We start from the raw sequence: 26,596 nt of genomic DNA on the forward strand, positions 1-26,596 counted from the left end.
CTGGTGTTCCCCACTGGAAGTTTGGGTATAAAGAGTAATCATAATATCTGACTAATAATCTTACCTGACTCTGACTAATCCAAACAGCCACATCTCTACTGGTGTTCCCCACTGGAAGTTTGGGTATAAAGAGTAATTATAATATCTGACTTATAATCTTACCTGACTCTGACTAATCCAAACAGCCACATCTCTACTGGTGTTCCCCACTGGAAGTTTGGGTATAAAGAGTAATCATAATATCTGACTTATAATCTTACCTGACTCTGACTAATCCAAACAGCCACATCTCTACAGGTGTTCCCCACTGGAAGTTTGGGTATAAAGAGTAATCATAATATCGGACTTATAATCTTACCTGACTCTGACTAATCCAAACAGCCACATCTCTACAGGTGTTCCCCACTGGAAGTTTGGGTATAAAGAGTAATTATAATATCTGACTTATAATCTTACCTGACTCTGACTAATCCAAACAGCCACATCTCTACTGGTGTCCCCCACTGGAAGATTGGGTATAAAGAGTAATCATAATATCTGACTAATAATCTTACCTGACTCTGACTAATCCAAACAGCCACATCTCTACAGGTGTTCCCCACTGGAAGTTTGGGTATAAAGAGTAATTATAATATCTGACTTATAATCTTACCTGACTCTGACTAATCCAAACAGCCACATCTCTACTGGTGTCCCCCACTGGAAGTTTGGGTATAAAGAGTAATTATAATATCTGACTAATAATCTTACCTGACTCTGACTAATCCAAACAGCCACATCTCTACTGGTGTTCCCCACTGGAAGATTGGGTATAAAGAGTAATCATAATATCTGACTAATAATCTTACCTGACTCTGACTAATCCAAACAGCCACATCTCTACAGGTGTTCCCCACTGGAAGTTTGGGTATAAAGAGTAATTATAATATCTGACTTATAATCTTACCTGACTCTGACTAATCCAAACAGCCACATCTCTACTGGTGTCCCCCACTGGAAGTTTGGGTATAAAGAGTAATTATAATATCTGACTAATAATCTTACCTGACTCTGACTAATCCAAACAGCCACATCTCTACTGGTGTTCCCCACTGGAAGATTGGGTATAAAGAGTAATCATAATATCTGACTAATAATCTTACCTGACTCTGACTAATCCAAACAGCCACATCTCTACTGGTGTTCCCCACTGGAAGTTTGGGTATAAAGAGTAATTATAATATCTGACTAATAATCTTACCTGACTCTGACTAATCCAAACAGCCACATCTCTACTGGTGTCCTCCACTGGAAGTTTGGGTATAAAGAGTAATTATAATATCTGACTAATAATCTTACCTGACTCTGACTAATCCAAACAGCCACATCTCTACTGGTGTTCCCCACTGGAAGATTGGGTATAAAGAGTAATTATAATATCTGACTAATAATCTTACCTGACTCTGACTAATCCAAACAGCCACATCTCTACTGGTGTCCCCACTGGAAGATTGGGTATAAAGAGTAATTATAATATCTGACTAATAATCTTACCTGACTCTGACTAATCCAAACAGCCACATCTCTACTGGTGTTCCCCACTGGAAGTTTGGGTATAAAGAGTAATCATAATATCTGACTAATAATCTTACCTGACTCTGACTAATCCAAACAGCCACATCTCTACAGGTGTCCCCCACTGGAAGTTTATCAGGTCTTTGTTTAACTGGAGTTTTTCTATCCTAATATTTAGCTTCAACAAGCACAGATCAATGCTGACTTCTGCTTCGTATGACTGACCTATCTTGTCAACCATCGTACAACATTGTACTGTATCACAGGTGTCTGTTATATAACATGCTGTGTTCACAGGTAGTGAAGGAAGACTGGTAGCCATAGGGTTACAACCTTAAAATAGTACAGTAGCTTTTAAAATTTGAAAAACTTGAAAAAAACAGCAAATACACTAAATATAGTTAAAATCTAAATTGCTGTATAATTTGGTCAACTATGTATGATGACAAACAATCTTACCAAGTATATAGATCTTTCTGATAAATGGTCTCAAAAGAGTTGTGTTTACAATGTTTTATTGTTAGAATACTAAAAAAACAATGGTCAAAGTTTAATTTTGTCAAATCAAACTGACCCTATAGTAGTCAAGAGAATATATTGACAAATAATACTTAGAAGTATGAAAACTGTATGATAAATGGTCTGTGATAGTTGATGTGTTTTAGACAGATGGATGGACGACAAGAAAAATGCAATATAAAGCTTTATGCTTTATGCCCATAGTTAACACTGTAAAAATAGTTGCTGTAACATCCTTATGTATCGCATTCTGAGACTGATGTTGCAGATGAGACAATCACAAATACAGTCGAACCTTGTTGTGTCAAAGTTGAAGGGACTGGACCAAAGTGTTCGACTGTTCTGAGGTTCGACTCATGCGAAGTCGAGTGTGTCGCCATAAATTTTGAATGCATGAAATACTGGATGAGATTTGTATTAAAACTAGATACAATGAACAGTGTGCCTTTTTTTTCTATATGACACTTTATAATTGTGTATTCAATCTCCATTTTTGGTCCTTCGTAATAATTAAAACACAAGTACAGATACAAATCATGCACTCATAAAATCAATAGTCTACACAAATATTTACAAAGGTCAGTCGCTATAAATTATGAAATCATTCCTTGCACGAAATAAGTTCTGAACGGTCTCTGATGAAGTCGTCTGCTTTACATTAAATTATCATGAATTAATTATAATTGTCCTAATCCTTTTATCTATTGTAATTAATGAGTTTTAAATCTAACGATTCATTTAATCTCGGCTGGGGTCATTAAAATTTGCTTTGTTTTTATCTTAGGTGAAAAATGTTCAACACACTAACATTCTGCTTGAACGATCAACAAAGGTGTTAATTAGCGGTCACCATAAACATGTCATTTTAACTGTTATACAAACAAGTATGTTTACTCAGCTTTAATCTCTTTTGAAAATGATAAAGTTAAATAAGAAATACATCCGATTTGAATTTTTATCATAAGGTCTGCATCTTGTGAAATTTCTTACTTTCGAAGTTCGAGACATCGGGGTCATTAACATTAATTTTACTTCGACGGGACTATAAAATTTACTCGACTTAAGCGAGTATTGGAATCAACCGAGTTCGACTCATCAGAGGTAATTATGCATTTATCAAACAGGAATTTTACCGGGACTGAGAAATTACTTCGACTTAACCGAGTTTTCGACACAACAAGGTTCCACTGTAATACTATGCAAATAAGATACGAAACTGCTGGATGATGGATATAGAATGTTTATTCTCACATATTCTTATCTATATTTTATTTAAATAAAAAAATAATGTAACCTTTTATATTTCTACATGATCAAACTTTAAATATCAAAATTAAAGCATTAAAATATTAAATTTATATACCATTATTCCAGCCGGTTCCTGTGTATGGTAGGTCAGACATTGAACACTTTTTATCCATTAAGAATTCAGTTATGCCTAGAACATCCCCTAATTTCTTCCTCTGATAATCACTTAAGACGGCTCCATGACTGAGTCCAAAGGAATCTTTTATGTATTTATCAAATGAAAATTCTGGAAAGAAATTTTTAAAAACTCAATCAGAAAATTTTCCTTTATATACAAATGTCACTTTGTTGTATTTTGTCGTCTTGACAGATGTTTTTATGCCTTCTGCTAATCTGATACCCAGTCAAGCCATTGTCATATAATTTTGACTTTTTGGTTCTTATTTATGTTATACTGCTCCATTATTTTTTCTTGTTAGAGTTCATAAACATGTTAAACCCAGCTTCAAGTTTTATTTGAATGTGTTAAGTCCAGAGTTTGTCATTCAGTGGTTATGGTATGTAGATGTCCGTTATATTTGTTTTTCATGTATTGTTTTGTCATTAGCAGGCATCCTTCTTTTTATTTGGATAACATTTTGTCATGTCATTTTTTTACATTTTAAAGCAGACTATACAGTATGGTTTTAGGTCATTGTTGAAGGCTGCAGGTGACCAATTATTTCTTTAATCCATGTAATTTGGACTATGCTGGATGGTTGTCTCATAGGAATTGGCAATCATACCACATATCCTTAATTTATATGAATTATTATCTGGGTAAATACATATCTTTACACAGAGATATTGCTGGCCCAGTCCACACATAAAGCAATGGTAATGTTTCGGGAATGCCTTAGGAAACCCCTAAATTTAATTTGAATAAAAGAACAAAAGGAGTTGGACAATGACATTACTTGGTTAAGATTCTGAGAAAGTTTCAATAAGTTGTAACAAGGGTTTTAGGGTTTTGGAAACATAATGGGTACCACAGCAGTGGCAAATGTTACCCAAGAAAAATCCCCAAAACAAAATGGTAGGTTCACAATGAATTTATATCGCCAAGATTTTGAGAAGATTCATTTTCTAATTGGGAGTTTAGGTTAAAAATTTTTTTTTTAAATGTGTACTAGATGCCATTAAGGTACATTACGTGTGAAAGAGTCTCTGGTGATTTCAAAAAATTCTTTTAGACAGTTCAGGATCTGCAGCATTATGAAAGACGAATATGGAAGGAGGGATTTATTCATTTTTACTGTCCAACACCATAAGAAAATAAAACTAGAGGTTCTAAAGAGCATGTGTCGCTCACCTTGGTCTATGTGAATATTAAACAAAGGAAGCAGATGGATTCATGACAAAATTGTGTTTTGGTGATGGTGATGTGTTTGTAGATCTTACTTTACTGAACATTCTTGCTGCTTACAATTATCTCTATCTATAATGAACTTGGCCCAGTAGTTTCAGTGGAAAATGTTAGTAAAAATTTACAATTTTATGAAAATTGTTAAAAATTGACTATAAAGGACAATAAATCCTTAGGGGGTCAATTGACCATTTTGGTCATGTTGACTTATTTTGAGGTCTTACTTTTCTGTTCATTATTGCTATTACAGTTTATCTCTATCTATAATAATATTCAAGATAATAACCAAAAACAGCAAAATTTCCCCAAAACTACCAATTCAGAGGCAGCAACCCAACAACAGGTTGTCCGATTCATCTTAAAATTTCAGGGCAGATAGATCTTAACCTGATAAACAGTTTTACTCCCTGTCAAATTTGCTCTAAATGCTTTTGTTTTTGAGTTATAAGCCAAAATCTGCATTTTAATCCTATGTTCTATTTTTAACCATGGAAGCCATCTCAGTTGGTTGGCCGGGTCACCAGACAAATTTTTAAAACTAGATACCCCAATGATGATTGTGGCCAAATTTGGTTTAATTTGGCCAAGTAGTTTCAGAGGAGAAGATTTTTGTAAAAGTTAACGACGACGGAAGACTGTCGCAAAGTGATGAAAAAAGCTCACTTTGCCCAAAGGGCCAAGTGAGCTAAAAAAGGATGGCTTTAAATGTGTGATAGATAATGACTTTACCTTGATCAATGAAGTTGTTTTCCCATCCGCATACAGATTTAGGTAGTATGGCATTCTCTAGAACAGGAACAGTTATCATACAGGGTCCACTGGACTCCAAACAAATACTCAACTCAAGGTTAACTAACAACTGTCTTTTATACTTCAGATCTTCTATGTCATAACTGAAGAAACAAGTCATAAACTTCTACAATCAAATGTATTGTCCAATAAATTAAATGTATTTTACTATAGAAATTAAAAATCTATTCGTATTATTCAACATTAAAAATAAGCCTGCAGAAACAAGGAATCCTCTAGTTAGGTCAGACTGGTGGAGTTATGTATACTAAATCTTGAATGAATATACCTAAAATCACTGTAATACATTCAATTTCACCCTTACATCACCAGTGATTGCGCATTTACATGTTAACTTATAACTTACTCAAGACGAATAACTCCAAATAGATAGACGTGATCTTTCTTTCCAAATTGATAATCCACCAGACTAATGTTGACTGTTAGTTTCTCTATTTGTACCTCTAGTGTATACTGACAAGGGTCAATCCTGACAGAGGTTGTAATAGATCTACTGATCAGATCTACTTCAGTACAACATGTTACACCAGTACAATAGTCTCCAACATGACATCTGGTTGAGACAGGGAGACTGGGAAGGACAATCTCATGTGGACAGTCTGTGAAGGAAAAGAATATTGACAGCAATTATTCATAAATGTATGCCATAACGAAAACTTTTAGGACATCTTTATTCTTACAACTAGAAATGAACATTAAAAGTTCTACTTGTTTTGAATACAACCAAGTGTGTTAAGTCATACTGTCAACTGGGATTAGAAAAAAGCATAAATTATGTATGATCTTATTCACAATACAAAAATTAAAGAGTTGTAGAAATGAGAAATAAAATACAAAAGGGATGAAATATTGGTACAAATGAAGAATTTTTAGGCTTTGACATCTATCATACAATCCATTCAAACTTTGCAGCTTAAAAAAGCATTTCTCTATTTCTGGATCACTGACAACGCTTATATTCATTAACCCTCGTCAAATTATAACAATTAGTCCTCCTTAATCAATGTAATAATTGATATGTGCGAGTAAGCAAAAATATGAAACCTATTTGACAAAGGCACATTCTACCTTTTTTGTATGTTTTTATCATAACAGTCTTACCATTATTCCATCCATTAGTATTAGGTAGGAATGGTGAATCTTGTTGGTCACACTGACTCTCCAATAGGAACGGTGATAATCCAAGAGTTTCTAACAATTTCTTGGTGATTTCTGATGACAATGAACTGGCAGAAGTACTTAACCCACTATTCACAAGAAAGTTTTCAAGGGAAAAACCTACAAGATAAAATATTCAATATCATTACAAATAAACGTAGGAAATAACTGTATTGTAATTAAGCTCTAATGACATAATTTGGTGATTTGATGGTTGCAAATTAAGTTTACTGGTGACGCATCAAAACACCAATTGATCCTGCTGGAGCTTATAATGCAATATTGTTATCTCTATTCTAATGAAATAACAGAAAACAATGTCAAATCATACATTTGTCATACGTTGTCTGTACTTGCCTTTACATCTTCATCACTTGTGTACTGTTGCCATGAAAATTTGTCACGTTATACAATCATAATGAACATTAGAAAAGATGTTGCATTATAATACTTTTAACTGTGTAAAATTTTTGTCAAAACTGTTATTCATTTAAGAATCTGGAAACATGTAAATATGGACCGGAGACACAACATCAAATAGCTGCTTTTTTTTAAGGCTACTAAACTTTTTCGGCTCATCAAATTTAATGGCTTATTACAGCCTTCAGGTCTATGTTCTTTCTTTCTTAAAGGCCAAAACTATTCTTATCAGTCATAGATAAACAAATTTTACCTTTAATGATGAAATCACTTGTCCAATTACAGAAAGGTTTAGGAAGTGTGGCATTCTGTAAAAGATGTACTAGTACTTCACAAGGTCCTGACCTTTCCATACATACAGATACATCCATATTTACCAATAAAACACCGTCATCAGCCAGGTTCTCTATTGTAAACCTTTCAAATAAAATAAAACACCGTCATCAGCCAGGTTCTCTATTGTAAACCTTTCAAATAAAATAAAACACTGTCATCAGCCAAGTTCTCTATTGTAAACCTTAGAAATAAAATAAAACATCATCATCAGCCAAGATCTCTATTGTAAACCTTAGAAATAAAATCAAACACCATCATCAGCCAAGTTCTCTATTGTAAACTTAAAATAAAATATACATCTAAAGACACCTGTTTATCATTGAAGACAGAATGTTGACCACTAAGATTTTATGTGTCATTGGGTAACTGTCCTCATATTGCTAGGCAAAATTTCTGATGCTATCCATCATAACCTTTTTTTTCAGTGGCAATACAAATTCCTCCCCCTTCTTCCCTTCATTTGTTTTTCTACAATGACAATTTTTCAAAAAGCCATAAGAAAATTTAACTTACTGTAAATTGAGCAATCCGAACAGTGAGTATTTTTCTTTCTTTCCCCATTGATAGTCAACCAAGGAGTATTCCAGATATAGTTTCTCTATCACCACGGTCAGTTTATAATTACATGTATCTATATCTATGTAGGTACGCAATTGTCTCTTTATTCTGTCTACTTCAATACAACAGTCAAGAGCTGTACATGTGTCTGGTATATAGCATGATGCATGAGAAGATATATCATTAAATGTAGGCATTGATGGGCATGCTGAAATATAAAACACATTTACAAATAACCATTTGTACCAAAGAACATTTTTTATAGAGTCAGTCAACATCTATGTTGTTAATCTCTTTTAAAAGTGTTTCAGTTTCAAACATAATTACTGTAATACATTTTGAAAATAAAAAAAAAAAACTTTCTTCTTAGGAGAAATTAATTCTTTTACAAGAATAAAGACTAGCAGTGATATTTCTCACTTTCTGTAATTTCCAATAACATGATCATACATGTTCAACATCTTCAACTGTTTGTGAAAAAACTCTGTACAATATTTGATTTTCTCAAGTTAAGGGGCTACACATTTCATAAGAGCTTAACAAATTGTCTTCTTATACTAAAACTATAAACAATCATTATAATTGCTTGGTGTCAAGTGGCAAATATTTCTAATGCATATTTAGGACCAGAACACTTAAACATTGAACTAGAAATATTGGTCAAGTAAAGCTTACCATTATTCCAGTCATTTATAGCCTGTATGTATGGAGTCTGTGTCTTGTTAAAACCCTGTAGGTATTCAGATACAACTTACCATTATTCCAGCTATTTATAGAAGGTACGTATGGAGTCTGTGTCCTGTCACAACCCTGTAGGTATTCAGATACAACTTACCATTATTCCAGCTATTTATAGAAGGTATGTATGGAGTCTGTGTCCTGTCACAACCTTGTAGGTATTCAGATACAACTTACCATTATTCCAGCCATTTATAGCAGGTACGTATGGAGTCTGTGTCCTGTCACAACCCTGTAGGTATTCAGATACACCAAGATATTCCAGGAGTTGGGATATACTGAACTCTGTTAGACTAAGCAGTCCACTGTCAGCCAGAAACTTGTCCAGAGAAAAATCTGTAATTATGTATTATATAAATATATCATACAATTTAGCATGTGGTTGCATAAAATTTAATACCAAATGGCAGGAAGCTATAATTTTTTTCAAAAAGGATGCCACAAAATTTCCTACATAGCCATTAAATGTAAACATTGATGTTCTTCTCAAGTGATCTTTCAAAGATGTGTTCTCTCTGTGTGCTGTACTTCATTCATGATATGGCAATGGGAAAACACAGATAAAACCAAGGACAATTAATATTAAAATTGAAGTTTGAATAATGAAGAGCTGAGATCAAGTGAACCATATGTTAATTACAAAAAGATTAAGTATCACATTTGGAATAGTATTACTTTTAACACCTTCAACAGCAGTAAGAATTTAGGATATTTAATAATCAGTTATGTAAAGACTGTATACCTGCACTACAATCTACAGAGAGAGAAACCAGAGTAGGTAATGTGGTATTCAGTTCACTGTATGCAGTATTAATGAAATACTCTGGTTTATAGGCCACCTTCTTCAATAGATCTACATCAATGCCTGACCCAATCCCTACAGTTATAATTCTGACACCTTTACTGCTACATAGTTCTGCCTGTTGTACAGCCTTGGTGGAGTCTGACTTCCCATCAGTCAAAAGAACTAAGTAGTTCACAGCCTCCGATCGATCTCCTTGACTAGTTACAAACATCTGATTACATGTGTAACTAAAGGCATCAGCAATGTCTGTATACATCCCATTCTTGTATACAGCTTTGGACAAGGTCTCTTTAACTCTGGTCTTATCATAGCCATCTTTTATATTTAATATTGTTCTTGATGTTCCGTGACCTTCAAACAAGGTCATTCCTACATTGATAAGGTCATCACGGATCACTAGACTGTTAACGGTATCAATAATGGCCTCCACAGTATCGTCAAAATGTTTCTGTCCTACACTGCCAGATTCATCAACAACAAATACTATGTCAGCTTGCATCACAGATTTACATCCTTAAAATTGAAAAAAGAGTATATTTTAAATATGATATATCAAATAAAGTTTATACCATAATAAATACAATTGGATACTGATAGGGCCATACTGATACACCAAGGTGATAATGAGAAGTAAAAATCCAAGGTATTCCTCAACATTTTACAAATGATACAGTAATGAGTCAACTTTCAAGATATTCCATAACAATTATCCAAATATACCCGGTATTTTGTATGATTTATTCAAATCACCCAGTAAACTTGCCTGGTATTTTGTATGATTTCTTCCAATCACTCAGTTTTATATATATATTTATTCTGAAGAACCTATGTTGATACAATGGTATACAGAAACACATAGACATACATAATAATATTATAAGACACATGGTGAGGTTATAGCAAATAGAGAAGAAAAGAATGCATAGGTTTGGAGGCTTCCATTTTATCAGAGGGAATCCATTTTTGTATTAATGATTCTATCACCCAGTAAACTTACCTGGTATTTGTATGGTTTATTACAATCACCCAGTAAACTTACCTGGTAATTTGTATGGTTTATTCCAGTTACACAAAGGTTTAGGTAACAAAGCATTATTAAATATAACATGTTGTTGACAGTTTGATCCATCAGATTCCCAGCATACTCCCAGTGTCATTGATACAAGATACAAACCATCCTCTTGTAAGTTATCTATCATATACCTGTAAAATATCAAAATGTATTTACTATTAAGATACATTATACAGTAGTCAGAACTGAGGGGAAATATTATATACAGTATGCATACCTGGCAGTGACATACCAAATACAGTAATCCTACCTGACAGTGACATAGCTTTGCAGTAATCCTACCTGACAGTGACAAAGCTTTGCAGTAATCCTACCTGACAGTGACAAAGCTTTGCAGTAATCCTACCTGACAGTGACATAGCTTTGCAGTAATCCTACCTGACAGTGACAAAGCTTTGCAGTAATCCTACCTGACACAGTGACATAGCTTTGCAGTATTCGTATTTGACAGTGACATTTCATATGCAATATTCATACTTGGCAGTGCCATTTCAAATGCAGTATTAATACTTGACAGTGTCATATCAAATACAGTATTCATATCCAACAATTTCATATTTGCAGTATTCATACATGACATTAATATATAACATAAAATACCTGATAGTGACATATCTAATGCAGTATTCATACCTGACAGTGACATAACATATGCAATATTCATAACTGAGTGACATATTGAAAGTCAGTAATCCTACCTGACAGTGACAAAGCTTTGCAGTAATCCTACCTGACACAGTGACATAGCTTTGCAGTAATCCTACCTGACTGTGACATAGCTTTGCAGTAATCCTACCTGACAGTGACATAGCTTTGCAGTAATCCTACCTGACAGTGACATAGCTTTGCAGTAATCCTACCTGACACAGTGACATAGCTTTGCAGTAATCCTACCTGACTGTGACATAGCTTTGCAGTAATCCTACCTGACAGTGACATAGCTTTGCAGTAATCCTACCCGACAGTGACAAAGCTTTGCAGTAATCCTACCTGACACAGTGACATAGCTTTGCAGTATTCGTATTTGACAGTGACATTTCATATGCAATATTCATACTTGGCAGTGCCATTTCAAATGCAGTATTAATACTTGACAGTGTCATATCAAATACAGTATTCATATCCAACAATTTCATATTTGCAGTATTCATACATGACATTAATATATAACATAAAATACCTGATAGTGACATATATAATGCAGTATTCATACCTGACAGTGACATAACATATGCAATATTCATAACTGAGTGACATATTGAAAGTCAGTATTCATACCTGACAGTGACATATCATGTATAGTATTCATACACAACAGTGACATGCTATCAGCAGTATTAATACCTGTCATTGACATAAGGACTGTATTCATAACTAACAGTGACATAGTATATGCACTATTCATAACTGAGTGACATATCATATGCAGTATTTATAACTGTCAAGGACATAGCAAGTACTGTATTCTTGACTAACAGTGACATATTATGCAATTCCTGACTGACAGTGACATAACATATGCAATATTCATAACTGAGTGACATATTGAAAGTCAGTATTCATACCTGACAGTGACATATCATGTATAGTATTCATACACAACAGTGACATGCTATCAGCAGTATTAATACCTGTTATTGACATAAGGACTGTATTCATAACTAACAGTGACATAGTATATGCACTATTCATAACTGAGTGACATATCATATGCAGTATATATAACTGTCAAGGACATAGCAAGTACTGTATTCTTGACTAACAGTGACATATTATGCAATTCCTGACAGTGACATTGCTTTGCAGTATTCATACCGGACAGTGAAATACCATATGCAAAACCTGATAAATACAGTAATCCTACCTGATAGTGACATATCAAATACAGTATGCATCAAATACAGTATGCATACCTAACAGTGACATATCAAATACAGTATGCATACCTAACAGTGACATATAAAATACAGTATGCATACCTAACAGTGACATGTCAAATACAGTATGCATACCTAACAGTGACATATCAAATACAGTATGCATACCTAACAGTGACATATCAAATACAGTATGCATACCTAACAGTGACATATCAAATAAATTTCATACCTGATAGTGACATATCAAATACAGTAATCCTACCAGACAGTGACATATACAGTAATCATACCTGACAGTGACAACTCCAAAGAGGTCAAACTGATTCCATTCACCATATGTTACATCGCCCAAAGTAACATCAAATTTGAGTTTCTCTACACCAAAACTAATCACATAGTTACAGGTATCAACTGTGAAGAAACTGTGGAAACTTCTTTTTATAAAATCAACATTTACACAACACTGTATCCCTGTACAGGATTCATCAAGGTAACAGTTCATATCTTCCATCAGGGGAGGTAATCTAACAACACTATCTTGGCAACCTACAAATAAAGAACATAAAGGCTATGACAAAATCTGTCAGGAAATATTGATTTCCCTAATCCTTATTTTTGGCCTATTTGGGTAAAAATGTCAACTTTTAAATAGATAAGTTAGACAAGACTTTTTTCTTTCACAATCTCACATGTTAACTTAATGACTTGAAAGACCTTTCATCTTGAAAAAAATGACTTTATATTGGTTACAAATTAGCCCTTAATGCACTAACTGCTTTGTAAATTGTAGTTAATAAATTATACAAAAACATTTTTTTACTATAAAAATGGAATAAAGAAGCCACTAAATACTGCTTACCTAAACTCCAACCTTGATAAGATGTGGCAAACACAGAGTCTGGATCAGACGGATCACATGGTTTATCCAGTAAATATGAAGTCAGTCCTAAATCCTTCATCAGCTGTAGTATACCTTCATCTGACAGTGTTAGGTTTGGACTGAAATTCTTCAAGGAAAACCAGTCAGACAAGGACCAATCTAAAATATATACAGTCACACTAAAACATCAGACTGGAACAGATTGACTGCTTCATATTAAGACTACAACAATGTTTAAATCTTTAGGGCTGGAAACAGTCTGATATATACAAAAAAATTTAATGCAAAAATCTTAAAATATTGGAGACAAAAGATCAAAGAATGACATTTCAATAATCTTCTAATACAATAGGGTTACAATTTATGTTATTCATTGGGTTTTCAGGACAAAAGTGAGGTAAACAGTGAGGAATTATCTAATTAAGTAAAAATCTGAGTCTACAAAACTGTAGGTAAAACTTACCTGACTTTGAGAATCCTTTCTGCCAGCTACACTGAAGTTTAGGGAGTTTAGTGTTAGAAAATATTGTTGCTTCTACTATACAAGGTCCCCTATCATTAAAACACACCTTGATACCAAGGTCAAGGTAATATACATCTTCGCCTGGTATATCTGTTATCTTATAGCTATAAGAAAGAGGTCAATCATTCACTGTTTTATATATATCATTGTTTGTAATATTGGTATTATACAGATTTTACATTTCAAGAGAAAGATTGAGGTATTAAACCAAGTAACAGAACTGTTTGAACTCAAGTGCATTGAAAAAACAGATGTAACAACAATGTTGGATATAAATTTAATCATTATCTAAAAACAATTCTCCAAGGAGTATCTGCGTGTGGTTTTTATAGATACTGGACTAATCTTTTACTTTCCATGATCAATTAGATGAGTGCCACAATAAAAGAAAGAACTTCTTACCCTTCCAAAGCATCTAATTTTAACACTGTTATTATATTCTGCAGTTTTATATGTGTAGCTTCATGTAGATGGTTGTTTGTATGTTCACTCCTATGCAATGATGTTGTCTGTCTTACTTTTATCATGGTTTTGATTGGAGCCTTGATGTCTTCTATATTTATCATCATCCCTTAACCTTCAACCTCTAGATATTATCACCTAGATCATATCCAACTATAACAGTCATCACGTGACTTTGACAACGTCACACATCACCCATATTAAGCCCAAGTAAAATGTATAGAAATGCACAGGGGCTTTCAAGAATCGATAAAATAAAGTACTTTAAGTTCATGATACAAAAAGTGTGGAAGTATATAGTAATTCCTCGTATATTAAGAAATATATTTATGCCTTTTGAAAAAGTTTAAATTTTGGTCTTCTCCCTTCCAAATGCTTTTGAAAATTTGTCTTGTTGCCTCGATAAGTTCACACTGTAAATCATCCAACTCCGATAAATATTGGATTTTCTGTCGTGTTAAACCTAAAATTGCGATTTAAACAAAACAGATGGAATAATTGTGGGAATATGTGCTTATTACTAATTCATAAATATTTGAAATGTTGTATATGCAATAGTTTAATTTTTTATTATGTCCCTTCCAAATTGATTTGAAAATCAGTTATTTTCAGAAAATCTGGTATTATTTTTCAAGATGGAAACCTCATTGACAGCGTGGGATGACTTGGTAAAATTATATTTTGTAAGATTGTACATTGAAAATCAGATAACCATTGGATGCTCGCGTTTTATTTTATAAAATTTTGAAAAAAATGGCAACTAAATAATTTTCAAACGTGGACGATGTTCGACACTTATTTTGTACATTCACATAATTCAATTTAATTTCACTGTTTACATTGCAATTAAATATGACATGTTATAGTCACTATAATGATGGCCAAGGGCATAGTTAGATAAAGGAGATACTAATTAAGTCATAACATCAACGTGATCAAAGATCGAAAATAAACATGGCACCTAATCACGATGTAAGTTTTGATAGTACTTAAATAATAAATAATAATAATACCAATGTAGATTAATTATTGTTCTCGATGCAATTTATTATGATATTATTTAAATTTATAAAAAAAAAGACCTCAAATGGATATTAAATAACCAAGGTGAAATAAATATATTGTTTAATTTTCTTTAAATCATTCATCGGGTAACCAGTAAATTTTACATAATCCTAATTAAACCAGTAACATGCAGAGTTATCGAACGTAATTATGACTGGAATAGTTGCATATGTGAAAGTCAAGGATGAGCCATTGCTCACTGAAATTGTAGTAAGGGTCCCAAGTTGTTGAGTATCAAAACATGCACAAAGAAGTAACATAAAAGGAAATGAAATTGTATATAATCAAGATCAAGATTTGAATTTTAAAATATAACCACTAGTTTTACTCTCTGTCTTAGAAAATCTTTAAACAATGTTTAACTCACTTAATATCTATTATTCTTTCCACATTGAATTGTTTCTGTACGTTGAAATCTGTTTCATATAAAGAGAACTCAAACTGGTATTTCTCTATTCCAAGTTTGAAGACTGAATTACATGGATCTATGGTCAAGTAGAAGTTGATGTTCCTGTTAATCAGTCCAACAGGTGTACAACAGGTAACAGAGGTACAGGTAGAATCCAGGTGACATATCATACCACCAGGTAAGTCTGGTAACATTAGGATTCCATCACATTCTACAATAATAACAAACACAGGTAACAGACCTACAGGTAGAATTCAGGTGACAAATCATACCACCAGGTAAGTCTGGTAACATTAGGATTCCATCACATTCTACAATAATAACAAAGACCTTAACTACTGTGTTGCCTTGTTGCATTTCAAAAAGATTGATACATTATTTTATTATCCCCGACTAGAAATTTTAGTTTTAGTTTTATATAAAAAAAAGGCATACTTTACACAATAAAAAGAAGCTAGGTGATAATATGATAATAATAAACATACCTGTGTTCCACCCCTGCCTATCAGCAGTACTGTATAGAGGGTTGGACGTCAGATCACATTCTGGCTGTTGTAAATATTCAGCTATACCTAAATGGTCTAACAATTTGGATGTCACCAATTCTGACAGCTGTGTTACATTTGAAGGTAACCTCTGTTCTGTCAACCAGCTACTCAACTTGAAATCTAAAAGTAAACAATTTCATCATGCTTTTTAAAAAGACTCTTTCTTTTTATATATGAAACTCTCTCAAACATGTTCATCCCCCCAACCTAGGCTGCTTTGCCTTAATGGGTCCATTTCGATCAAATGTGTCATTTAAATCCCATATGACATAAACAACCATATCCAACCTCGTTTCCTTTCAATATGTCTTGATTATTGTCTGCTCTTACATGCCCTATTTTCACTTTGCCTACACATTTTCTATTTGCAAAACATGTCCATTTTAGGAGCCATAACTTTTGAAATCATTTAGTGGTAATCTATTCTCTCTGATGTCAGTTATGTCTATGACATTTAATCATGGAGTCCATAGAAGAAGAAAAACTGATATCAAAGGACATAAATGCAGTTGATGCATTTTGGATACAAATCCTAAAGATTCAAAACTTACTGAGTTGAAAGAATAAAACCAAAAATGGAGACATCATAAAATTGTAGAGATGGACAGAGATCCAAAAGGATATTATATAATTAATATTTGCAGTAGTATCATATTAAAAGATCTCCATTTATATAAATATGTGTGTGCTAAAGTTATCTCCCTTTAAAAATTAATAAAGTCAATAACAGAAGCATATTTCTTTTGAAAAATAAATATTCTAATCAGTGGTAACCAGTGGATCCAAGGGGAGGGTTCATGATTTTTTTCAGTGGTCAATGCATTTGAATGGGGACATATAGGTGGAACCCACTCCCTCCCTGTTGAAAAATGCTGGATCCTCCCCTGCTAATAGATAAAAGGATGTGTCCCCAGTACACAGATGCCCCATCCACACTATCATTTTTTATGTTCAGTGGACCATGTAAATGGGATAAAATCTCTAATTTGGCATTAAAATTAGAAAGATCATATCATAAGGAACATGTTTACTAATTTTCAAGTTAATTGGACTTCAACTTCATCAAAAACTACCTTGACCAAAAACTTTAACCAAAACTTTAACCTAAAGCTGGATAAACGGACAGAAGAACAAACAGACAGACAGAGGACACACAGACCAGAAAACATAATGCCCATAAATGGGGCATAAAAATAAAATGCTATAAGCAAGTGAATTTATAAGATAATAATTCATATCTTTTTCTTAATAATTCAATTTTGGATGTGACGCGTCTTCTAATTTTTCTAAATGTTTGGAAATTATATAAAGCATACATTTGCAAACATCCAAAACAATTAACTCCAAAAATACTTACTTTAACAATGAAATAATTCTTGAAACCAAAATAGCTTAGAATAATAAGATTTACACAAGAATGAGCAATGCTGTAAAATAATCAGGTTCCTTACTAGGGATAGGAAATCCATCATTCCAGTCACAAGGTTGTTTGGAAATCTTTGTATCTTTGAATACATCATAGCTGTATATACAGTCTCCTTTGGTCTCAAAACAAATCTCAAGCTTTAAACTGAATAAAATCTTCTCTTCAGCTTCTAAATCCACTATCTTGTAACTGTAAAAAGAAAAAACTTATAACTTTTATCAACAACTTCTAAATCCATTGTCTTATAACTGTAGGAAGAAAAAACTTATAATTGTAATCAACATTGGGTGTGAGCATAGACAACATTATTTTTACACAGAACGTAATAATCAGCTAGTCTTGTACATAAATCAGGCTGTTAGACATCTTGTATAACTTGTACAATGTATTACATTTGTCATTTCGAGACCTTTTATAGCTGACTCTGCAGTATGTGCCTTGCTCATTGTTGAAGGCCATGACTTATAGTTCTTAATTTCGTGTCATTTGGTCACTGTGAAAAGTTATCTCATTGGCAAACATATCACATCTTCTTTTTTATAATAAGATAAAAGACAAAAATTATGAATATATGATAAAAACAAATATTTCTTACATTATCTTAAGTAAGTTTGTGTTCAATAGTTTCTAGTCGTATCAGTTTTAGAAAATGTACCAATATTATGTTTGTACTTGAAAAAAACAGAAAAAAACTAATTTGGTGCCTTATTACCTGCATGAAGTTTTTCTAGATCATTGTGACTTCACCAGTTTACCCAAAGGAGAGAAGAATAAGTATGTAGTCTGTGCAGGTTTTCTTTTAGAGACCCTCAACCAATTAAAGTCTGTTTTAGTAAATCTGATGATCACATAAGGTTTTAATGCCTCAATGAACAAATAAGACAGATATCTATACTTACTTTAATCTCACCATATTTCCAAGGGAGACAATTTTCTCTGTATTAAAATTGTAATGAGCCAAGGATTCATTGATGACCATGTTCTCCAATCCAATACTGAGTCTCAGATCACATATATCCAGCAGAAGATGTGCTTCTATGTACATATCTAGGACAGGGATATACACACAGCACTGTATCCCGGTACAATAATCTGGTAACCTACAGGCAAGATTCTTAGGGAGAGTAGGTAATGACAGGTCTGCTCCACACACTATATAAAATGTCATACAAATCACTTATTAAAGAAACAGAGCTTCACATTTAAACTACACATTTTTTTTTTACAATGAATGATTTTTTTAAATCTGTTTGAGAAAAATGTCAGTCACAAGTTGATATCAAATGTTTAGATTTTTTTAATTGATGGGAAATATAGATTTTTTTCTTCAAATTTCATTTGTCATACAATATCATAGAGATGTGCAGGTAGGCATATTTGAGAATTAGTTTTTTTGCACTCTCATTTGTCCTGAGCCTTGAGAAAAAAAAAATAAAATAAAAACAAAAACAGATATCTTATAGAGATGATTGTTATTAGGCCACAGATATAATAATGTCTGTACTTACGACCTAGGTCCCATCTGTCTGTATTTAACTGGTAGTCTGAGAATTGACATTGAGTACTCTGTAAATACCCAGCTATTCCAAGTTCTTCCATCAGTAAGTCTCTGGCATAGGATTGTAACTGTACTGTAATATCTATCTTATTCTTATCTAACCAAGAAGACAGGGAAAAATCTACAGGAAAAAAAATTCAAAACTTTAACATATTTTCAATTTTGTTGTTTTTTGGAAAAAAATAGGCAGATACATTTTGAAAAAAAGTTTTTTATACAAAAATACTCAAATCTAAGCATGTGTATGGCTATTGTATACATATTTCTCATATTTTTTCTATTTTTCTATTTAGATGATATGACATAGTGATATAACATATGAAATTATGTGGTAAAGTTATAAATTACATATTTAAGATAAACAATAGATTCTCCCCAATCAGAAATTTTAAAGGCTTAAAGATGGTTCTTTTCATAGGTCCTTACTGTTACAAATTCTCTTGATAAACATGGAAACTATCTTTACATAGACTTATACCTAGTATAGCGAATCCTTGATTGAAGTAAACTATCTTTACATAGACTTATACCTGGTATAGTGAATCCTTGATTGAAGTAAACTATCTTTAAGGTAGCACAATACAAAGATTTTTCATCCCCAACCAGACATTTTTAAACTGATGTAATTCCACTAATCTTTCTTTAAATTTTATAAATGAGGTACCAAAAGAAAGAAGAAGGATTAATCTTCCAAATTGTGATAATTTCATTATGACATAATTATTGCATAATTAATTGTTATGTAATTAGTTGCCATATTGTGATGTCCACACTTGAATGAATTTAACTTCTTTGTTATTCATAGCATCCCAAAATATTTTATAGATTCTTGCACAACACAGTTTGACCTCCAAAACTGTGTCTCAGATTTTTCCTATTGTATTTCATTCTCTCATAAATCTACAATGAAATTTGCAACAATAATTCATAAGAGACCACTAAATTCAATTGGGTATAAAATTTGTTCTATTGATGTTTTTGGAAATCTGAGACACAGTTTTGGAGGTCAAGCTGTGTTGTACAAGAATCTATTAAATATTTTAGGATGCTATGAAGAACAAAGACGCTAAATTCATTCAAGTGTGGACATCACAATATAGGAACTTATTACATAATAATTAATTATGTAATAATTATGTCATAATGAAATTATCACAATTTGAAAGATGAATCTTTCTTCTTTCTTTTGGTACCTCATCTATAATATATAAAGAAGGATTAAATGAATTACATCAGTTTAAAGTTGTCTGATTGGGAGTGAACAAATCTTTGTATTGTGCTACCTTAAGTAGACTTATACCTGGTATAGTGAATCCTTGATTGAAGTAAACTATCTTTTAATAGACTTATACCTGGTATAGTGAATCCTTGATTGAAGTAAACTATCTTTAAGTAGACTTATACCTGGTATAGCGAATCCTTGATTGAAGTAAACTATCTTTTAATAGACTTATACCTGGTATAGCGAATCCTTGATTGAAGTAAACTATCTTTTAATAGACTTATACCTGGTATAGTGAATCCTTGATTGAAGTAAACTATCTTTTAATAGACTTATACCTGGTATAGTGAATCCTTGATTGAAGTAAACTATCTTTTAATAGACTTATACCTGGTATAGTGAATCCTTGATTGAAGTAAACTATCTTTCAATAGACTTATACCTGGTATAGTGAATCCTTGATTGAAGTAAACTATCTTTCAATAGACTTATACCTGGTATAGTGAATCCTTGATTGAAGTAAACTGTCTTTAAATAGACTTATACCTGGTATAGTGAATCCTTGATTGAAGTAAACTGTCTTTAAATAGACCTATACCTGGTATAGTGAATCCTTGATTGAAGTAAACTGTCTTTAAATAGACCTATACCTGGTATAGTGAATCCTTGATTGAAGTAAACTATCTTTAAATAGACTTATACCTGGTATAGTGAATCCTTGATTGAAGTAAACTATCTTTCAATAGACTCATACCTGGTATAGTGAATCCTTGATTGAAGTAAACTATCTTTCAATAGACTTATACCTGGTATAGTGAATCCTTGATTGAAGTAAACTGTCTTTAAATAGACTTATACCTGGTATAGTGAATCCTTGATTGAAGTAAACTGTCTTTAAATAGACCTATACCTGGTATAGTGAATCCTTGATTGAAGTAAACTGTCTTTCAATAGACCTATACCTGGTATAGTGAATCCTTGATTGAAGTAAACTATCTTTAAATAGACTTATACCTGGTATAGTGAATCCTTGATTGAAGTAAACTGTCTTTAAATAGACCTATACCTGGTATAGTGAATCCTTGATTGAAGTAAACTATCTTTAAATAGACCTATACCTGGTATAGTGAATCCTTGATTGAAGTAAACTATCTTTAAATAGACTTATACCTGGTATAGTGAATCCTTGATTGAAGTAAACTGTCTTTAAATAGACCTATACCTGGTATAGTGAATCCTTGATTGAAGTAAACTATCTTTAAATAGACTTATACCTGGTATAGCAAATCCTTGATTGAAGTAAACTATCTTTAAATAGACCTATACCTGGTAAAGTGAATCCTTGATTGAAGTAAACTATCTTTAAATAGACCTATACCTGGTATAGTGAATCCTTGATTGAAGTAAACTATCTTTAAATAGACCTATACCTGGTAAAGTGAATCCTTGATTGAAGTAAACTATCTTTAAATAGACTTATACCTGGTAAAGTGAATCCTTGATTGAAGTAAACTATCTTTAAATAGACCTATACCTGGTATAGCGAATCCTTGATTGAATTAAACTATCTTTAAATAGACCTATACCTGGTATAGCGAATCCTTGATTGAAGTAAACTATCTTTAAATAGACTTATACCTGGTATAGTGAATCCTTGATTGAAGTAAACTATCTTTAAATAGACTTATACCTGGTATAGTGAATCCTTGATTGAATTAAACTATCTTTAAATAGACCTATACCTGGTAAAGTGAATCCTTGATTGAAGTAAACTATCTTTAAATAGACCTATACCTGGTAAAGTGAATCCTTGATTGAAGTAAACTATCTTTCAATAGACTTATACCTGGTATAGCAAATCCTTGATTGAAGTAAACTATCTTTAAATAGACCTATACCTGGTATAGCAAATCCTTGATTGAAGTAAACTACCTTTAAATAGACTTATACCTGGTAAAGCGAATCCTTGATTGAAGTAAACTATCTTTAAATAGACCTATACCTGGTAAAGTGAATCCTTGATTGAAGTAAACTATCTTTCAATAGACTTATATCTGGTATAGCAAATCCTTGATTGAAGTAAACTATCTTTAAATAGACCTATACCTGGTAAAGTGAATCCTTGATTGAAGTAAACTATCTTTAAATAGACTTATACCTGGTATAGTGAATCCTTGATTGAAGTAAACTATCTTTAAATAGACTTATACCTGGTAAAGTGAATCCTTGATTGAAGTAAACTATCTTTCAATAGACTTATACCTGGTATAGTGAATCCTTGATTGAAGTAAACTATCTTTAAATAGACTTATACCTGGTATAGCGAATCCTTGATTGAAGTTACATAAAGGTTTTGGAAGTTTGACATTATCCAGCACTTGTATATCCAGTTCACAAGGACCATTAGATTCTAAACATACACTAGCTGTCATACTAACTATGAACATCCCCTCATTGTATAACTCTTCTATCTTATAACTGGAAAACAAAAACAATTCAAAACCTTTTCTTTTTATTGTCACATTGGAACAAAATTAATAGATCACCTTCGTAAATTACACATAATTAAACCATAACCTTGTATAAAAAAACAGTTTACTATGTATCTAAAATTCTTATAGAAGTATCTTTCTTTGCTTCTTTTTTTTTAACTTTTAACTAGCTCAAACATTGTACAGGTATCTATTATTCTAAGATGTGTCACTCCATTTCTCTACAGGCTATGAAAAATCCACGAGATAAAAAAAAAGCTTACTTTATGTTTACAAATCCAAACATGGAGAAAGAGTGTATGATACCATACTCTATTTCCAGAATAGATATCTTGTGGATGAATTTCTCTATTCCAATGGTAAATGTATTGTGACATGTATCCAGGTCTAAGTACACAGTAACAGCTCGTCCTAGCGGGGGTATCTGTATACAGCAGTGTACCCCTGTACATGTGTCCGACAGGTAACAGGACGTATCAGATGGGAGCTTCTCCAACATCACTGGTTTACTAGACATACATTCTAGAGAAAATAACTCACAAATAGACAACATATTCTTTTAAATATTCCAGTTTCTCTTCTGAATAAGAGAATATCAGCTTAATGCAGAAAATACAGACTATGCAGCTATTGTCATGATTGTGAATTCAATAAACCTTAAAATAATCTTTCTATGTAAAAACTATAAAAACAAATGTTAGATTTTAAATCTACTTTCTATATAACAAAATCACAAAAATAAACTTTACACATTTGTCTCTATTTGTAGTACAGTAAATAAGGATTTACATCTTTTAAGAAAATTTTCAATACAGCATAATATGCCAGGACAGTAATACATACTATCTGAATTCCATCCCTGATTATCTGTAGGAATATATGGTGTAGATTGTACATCACAGGGAGATGGCATCATATACTGATCTACACCAAGTTCTCTCAGAAGTTGTACCACAAAGATATCCTTTAATGTCCCTGTGTTCACTATACTGTTCATTGTTAGCCACTTGGTAAAGGAGAAATCTAAAACAAAAAAAAAAGTAACAAAAATAGCATTTAAAGTCATGAATTAAATGTATGTTGATGTTTATGAACTGTATACCTACTTGTATTTAGCCTTGGTTAAATAGTTCAAAACTACTTTTGCTTCTTCCGGAGGCAGATTGTGAGCTTAAATGAAAGGTGACCCCATTTTTTTATTTCATTTTTCTATTAAGTATAGGATAAAGTTTATTTATACATACCTGTCAACCTGTGACGATGAAAATGCAGGTCATGACCTGCATTGAAGAATCAAATCTCAGGTCATAACGCGTACAAACTTTTTCGAGCTGAATTTCAGTATTTATGGTACATTTTCTTATAATGTATATCAAAGATACCAAAACATCAATGCATGTTCACTTGGTAAAGTCATTTTAAATCTTATTTATTATTATTTCATTACACTTTTAAAAGATTTTATAAACTGGTGTATCACAGTCTTATGTCCTTTACTTTTTGTCATCATCTAAAATTTAATTTTCAAATGTAATTTTAAAATGAGACTACTAGCCTTTATTCATGCCATGTAGAGGTATTACATGTATGAACATTCATCTTTCAATACAACAAATGGAAGTTTTTAACGACCTTGACTGGCTATACAGCCCTTGCACGGTCGGTATCTTTCAATTAACAAGGAAATTAGACCATGATCAAATATAGTAACACAGTTAAAGGAAGTATAAATGTAAAAAAAAATAATTTTCAACTTTTTTTAAAAAATTGTATAAAGGTATAAAAATAATAAAAAGTTATTTTTCAATATGTATTTGAATTTTATATTATTATGATTTAATCTTTTTCACCCATAAAACGTAAATATAAGGAATAATTTTGAATGGTGACAAATAAGGGGAAGTAACTCTTAGTTGAAATATCTTTGTAAAACAACAGGGCAATTTATTTACGACCTAAAGCTAAGGCAATTGGTGTTAATCAACAGTGTGTTTGACACCAAAGCTGTCAAGTGAAGCCATGCACTTAATGGGCCACTTAATTTGACAGTTTACATAGCTAGATGAACTGCATGTTCATGGAAGAATTACGAATTTGCCGGTATTTCAAAGGAATATTACTTATGAAAATCAATCTCAAGGCTAAGAAATACGGGTGAAATCGGGTCATTTTCGGAATTTCCGGGTTATTTCAATGACCCAGCGGGTGATCCAGGTGATCCCTCAGAATTGTGAAAATCTCGGGTCACACCCGCAGAATCCGGGTCAGTTGACAGGTATGTTTATAAATAAATATAGCGAAATCCTATATTAGAAAAAAAAAATTATTTATACCAAGGAGCCCCCTTAAGTATTTTACCTTTGTTTCCAAACAAAATTTTCCCTAATGTCAAGACAGTGTTATATTTGTAAAGTATTACAGTTCTTCCACAGAAACTTACCGTCCTGTATAAATCCCATGTCCAAGTTACAAAGTGGTTTGTACAGTATTACAGATCTTCCACAGAAACTTACCGTCCTGTATAAATCCAATGTCCAAGTTACATAGTGGTTTGTACAGTATTACACATATTCCGTAGAAACTTACAAGACAGTGTTATATTTGTAAAGTATTACAGTTCTTCAGTAGAAACTTACCGTCCTGTATAAATCCCATGTCCAAGTTACATAGTGGCTTAGGAAGTTTAGCATTCTTCAAAATAGTAACATTGAAAACACAGCTATTGGGATCACTCTGTTCCAAACAGACATGTAAACTCAGATCTATCATAAACATCTTCTCACTTTGTAAGTTGTATATAGTGTACCTAAATGAAAAAAAGTTCCAAATTCACATTGTATAATAGCACTGAAATCATAGAAATTATAAGTTAACTGGTTATGTTTTATATATACCTGAATAATAATCAAATCTTCTAAGACAGTCATATCAAATACAAAATGTCATGAACAGTTGGGACAATTACTCCCACAACTCAATCCCAGCTTTCCCTTTGACATATGGAACCTTGTGGGACAATTTCAAAGAGATACATACACTTACACACAAGTTATTGTCCAAAAACTACAAAAATCCTTGTTTTGACCCCTTTTTTAGCCCCTACTTTCTAGAATATTGGTACCATAACCCCCATCATTAATCCAAACTGTTTTTTGTTGTATTTAACCATCTTGTAAAATCTCATAGAGATCCATTCATTTAAACTAAAGTTATTGTCCGGAAACCGAATGTGTCTTAGAACACAACTTTTTTTGTGGTTGTATATATGTGATCAAGTCTCATTTCACGAAAACATGTGTTAAATACATTTCTGACACAAAAGGTTGTGGTTTCAAACTATATAGACCTTTGACCTATAAGGCCGTATGGTGACCTATAGTTGTTAAATTCTGTGTAATTTTGGTCTCTTGTGGACGGTTGTCTCATTGGAAATTATATGACATCTTCTTTTTTATACTTTGACCTATACTGATTTAATTTTACAAATTGTAACTTGGATGTAAAATTG

General features: G+C 32.4%; 1 protein-coding gene across 1 annotated transcript in view; it reads right to left on the minus strand.

Annotated features, from left to right (window-relative positions):
* Positions 1-26,596, minus strand: part of LOC143065355 (uncharacterized) — a 179,438-nt gene that overhangs the window by 71,808 nt on the left and 81,034 nt on the right. Inside the window, exons 65-86 of the mRNA XM_076238886.1 lie at positions 25,725-25,894; positions 23,932-24,111; positions 23,352-23,610; positions 22,911-23,074; positions 19,325-19,495; positions 18,716-18,968; positions 17,842-18,005; positions 16,328-16,510; positions 15,801-16,053; positions 13,847-14,010; positions 13,363-13,542; positions 12,794-13,049; positions 10,591-10,754; positions 9,489-10,064; positions 8,924-9,082; positions 7,964-8,216; positions 7,368-7,531; positions 6,638-6,814; positions 5,883-6,135; positions 5,456-5,619; positions 3,437-3,607; positions 1,632-1,887 (exon numbers count right to left, since the gene is read on the minus strand). Of these exons, the coding sequence (XP_076095001.1) occupies positions 1,632-1,887; positions 3,437-3,607; positions 5,456-5,619; positions 5,883-6,135; positions 6,638-6,814; positions 7,368-7,531; positions 7,964-8,216; positions 8,924-9,082; positions 9,489-10,064; positions 10,591-10,754; positions 12,794-13,049; positions 13,363-13,542; positions 13,847-14,010; positions 15,801-16,053; positions 16,328-16,510; positions 17,842-18,005; positions 18,716-18,968; positions 19,325-19,495; positions 22,911-23,074; positions 23,352-23,610; positions 23,932-24,111; positions 25,725-25,894 (4,734 nt within the window). The remainder of the gene's footprint in view (positions 1-1,631; positions 1,888-3,436; positions 3,608-5,455; positions 5,620-5,882; positions 6,136-6,637; positions 6,815-7,367; positions 7,532-7,963; positions 8,217-8,923; positions 9,083-9,488; positions 10,065-10,590; positions 10,755-12,793; positions 13,050-13,362; positions 13,543-13,846; positions 14,011-15,800; positions 16,054-16,327; positions 16,511-17,841; positions 18,006-18,715; positions 18,969-19,324; positions 19,496-22,910; positions 23,075-23,351; positions 23,611-23,931; positions 24,112-25,724; positions 25,895-26,596) is intronic.

This window comes from Mytilus galloprovincialis, chromosome 2 (genome assembly GCF_965363235.1).
Source record: "Mytilus galloprovincialis chromosome 2, xbMytGall1.hap1.1, whole genome shotgun sequence".
NCBI lineage: Eukaryota > Metazoa > Mollusca > Bivalvia > Mytilida > Mytilidae > Mytilus > Mytilus galloprovincialis.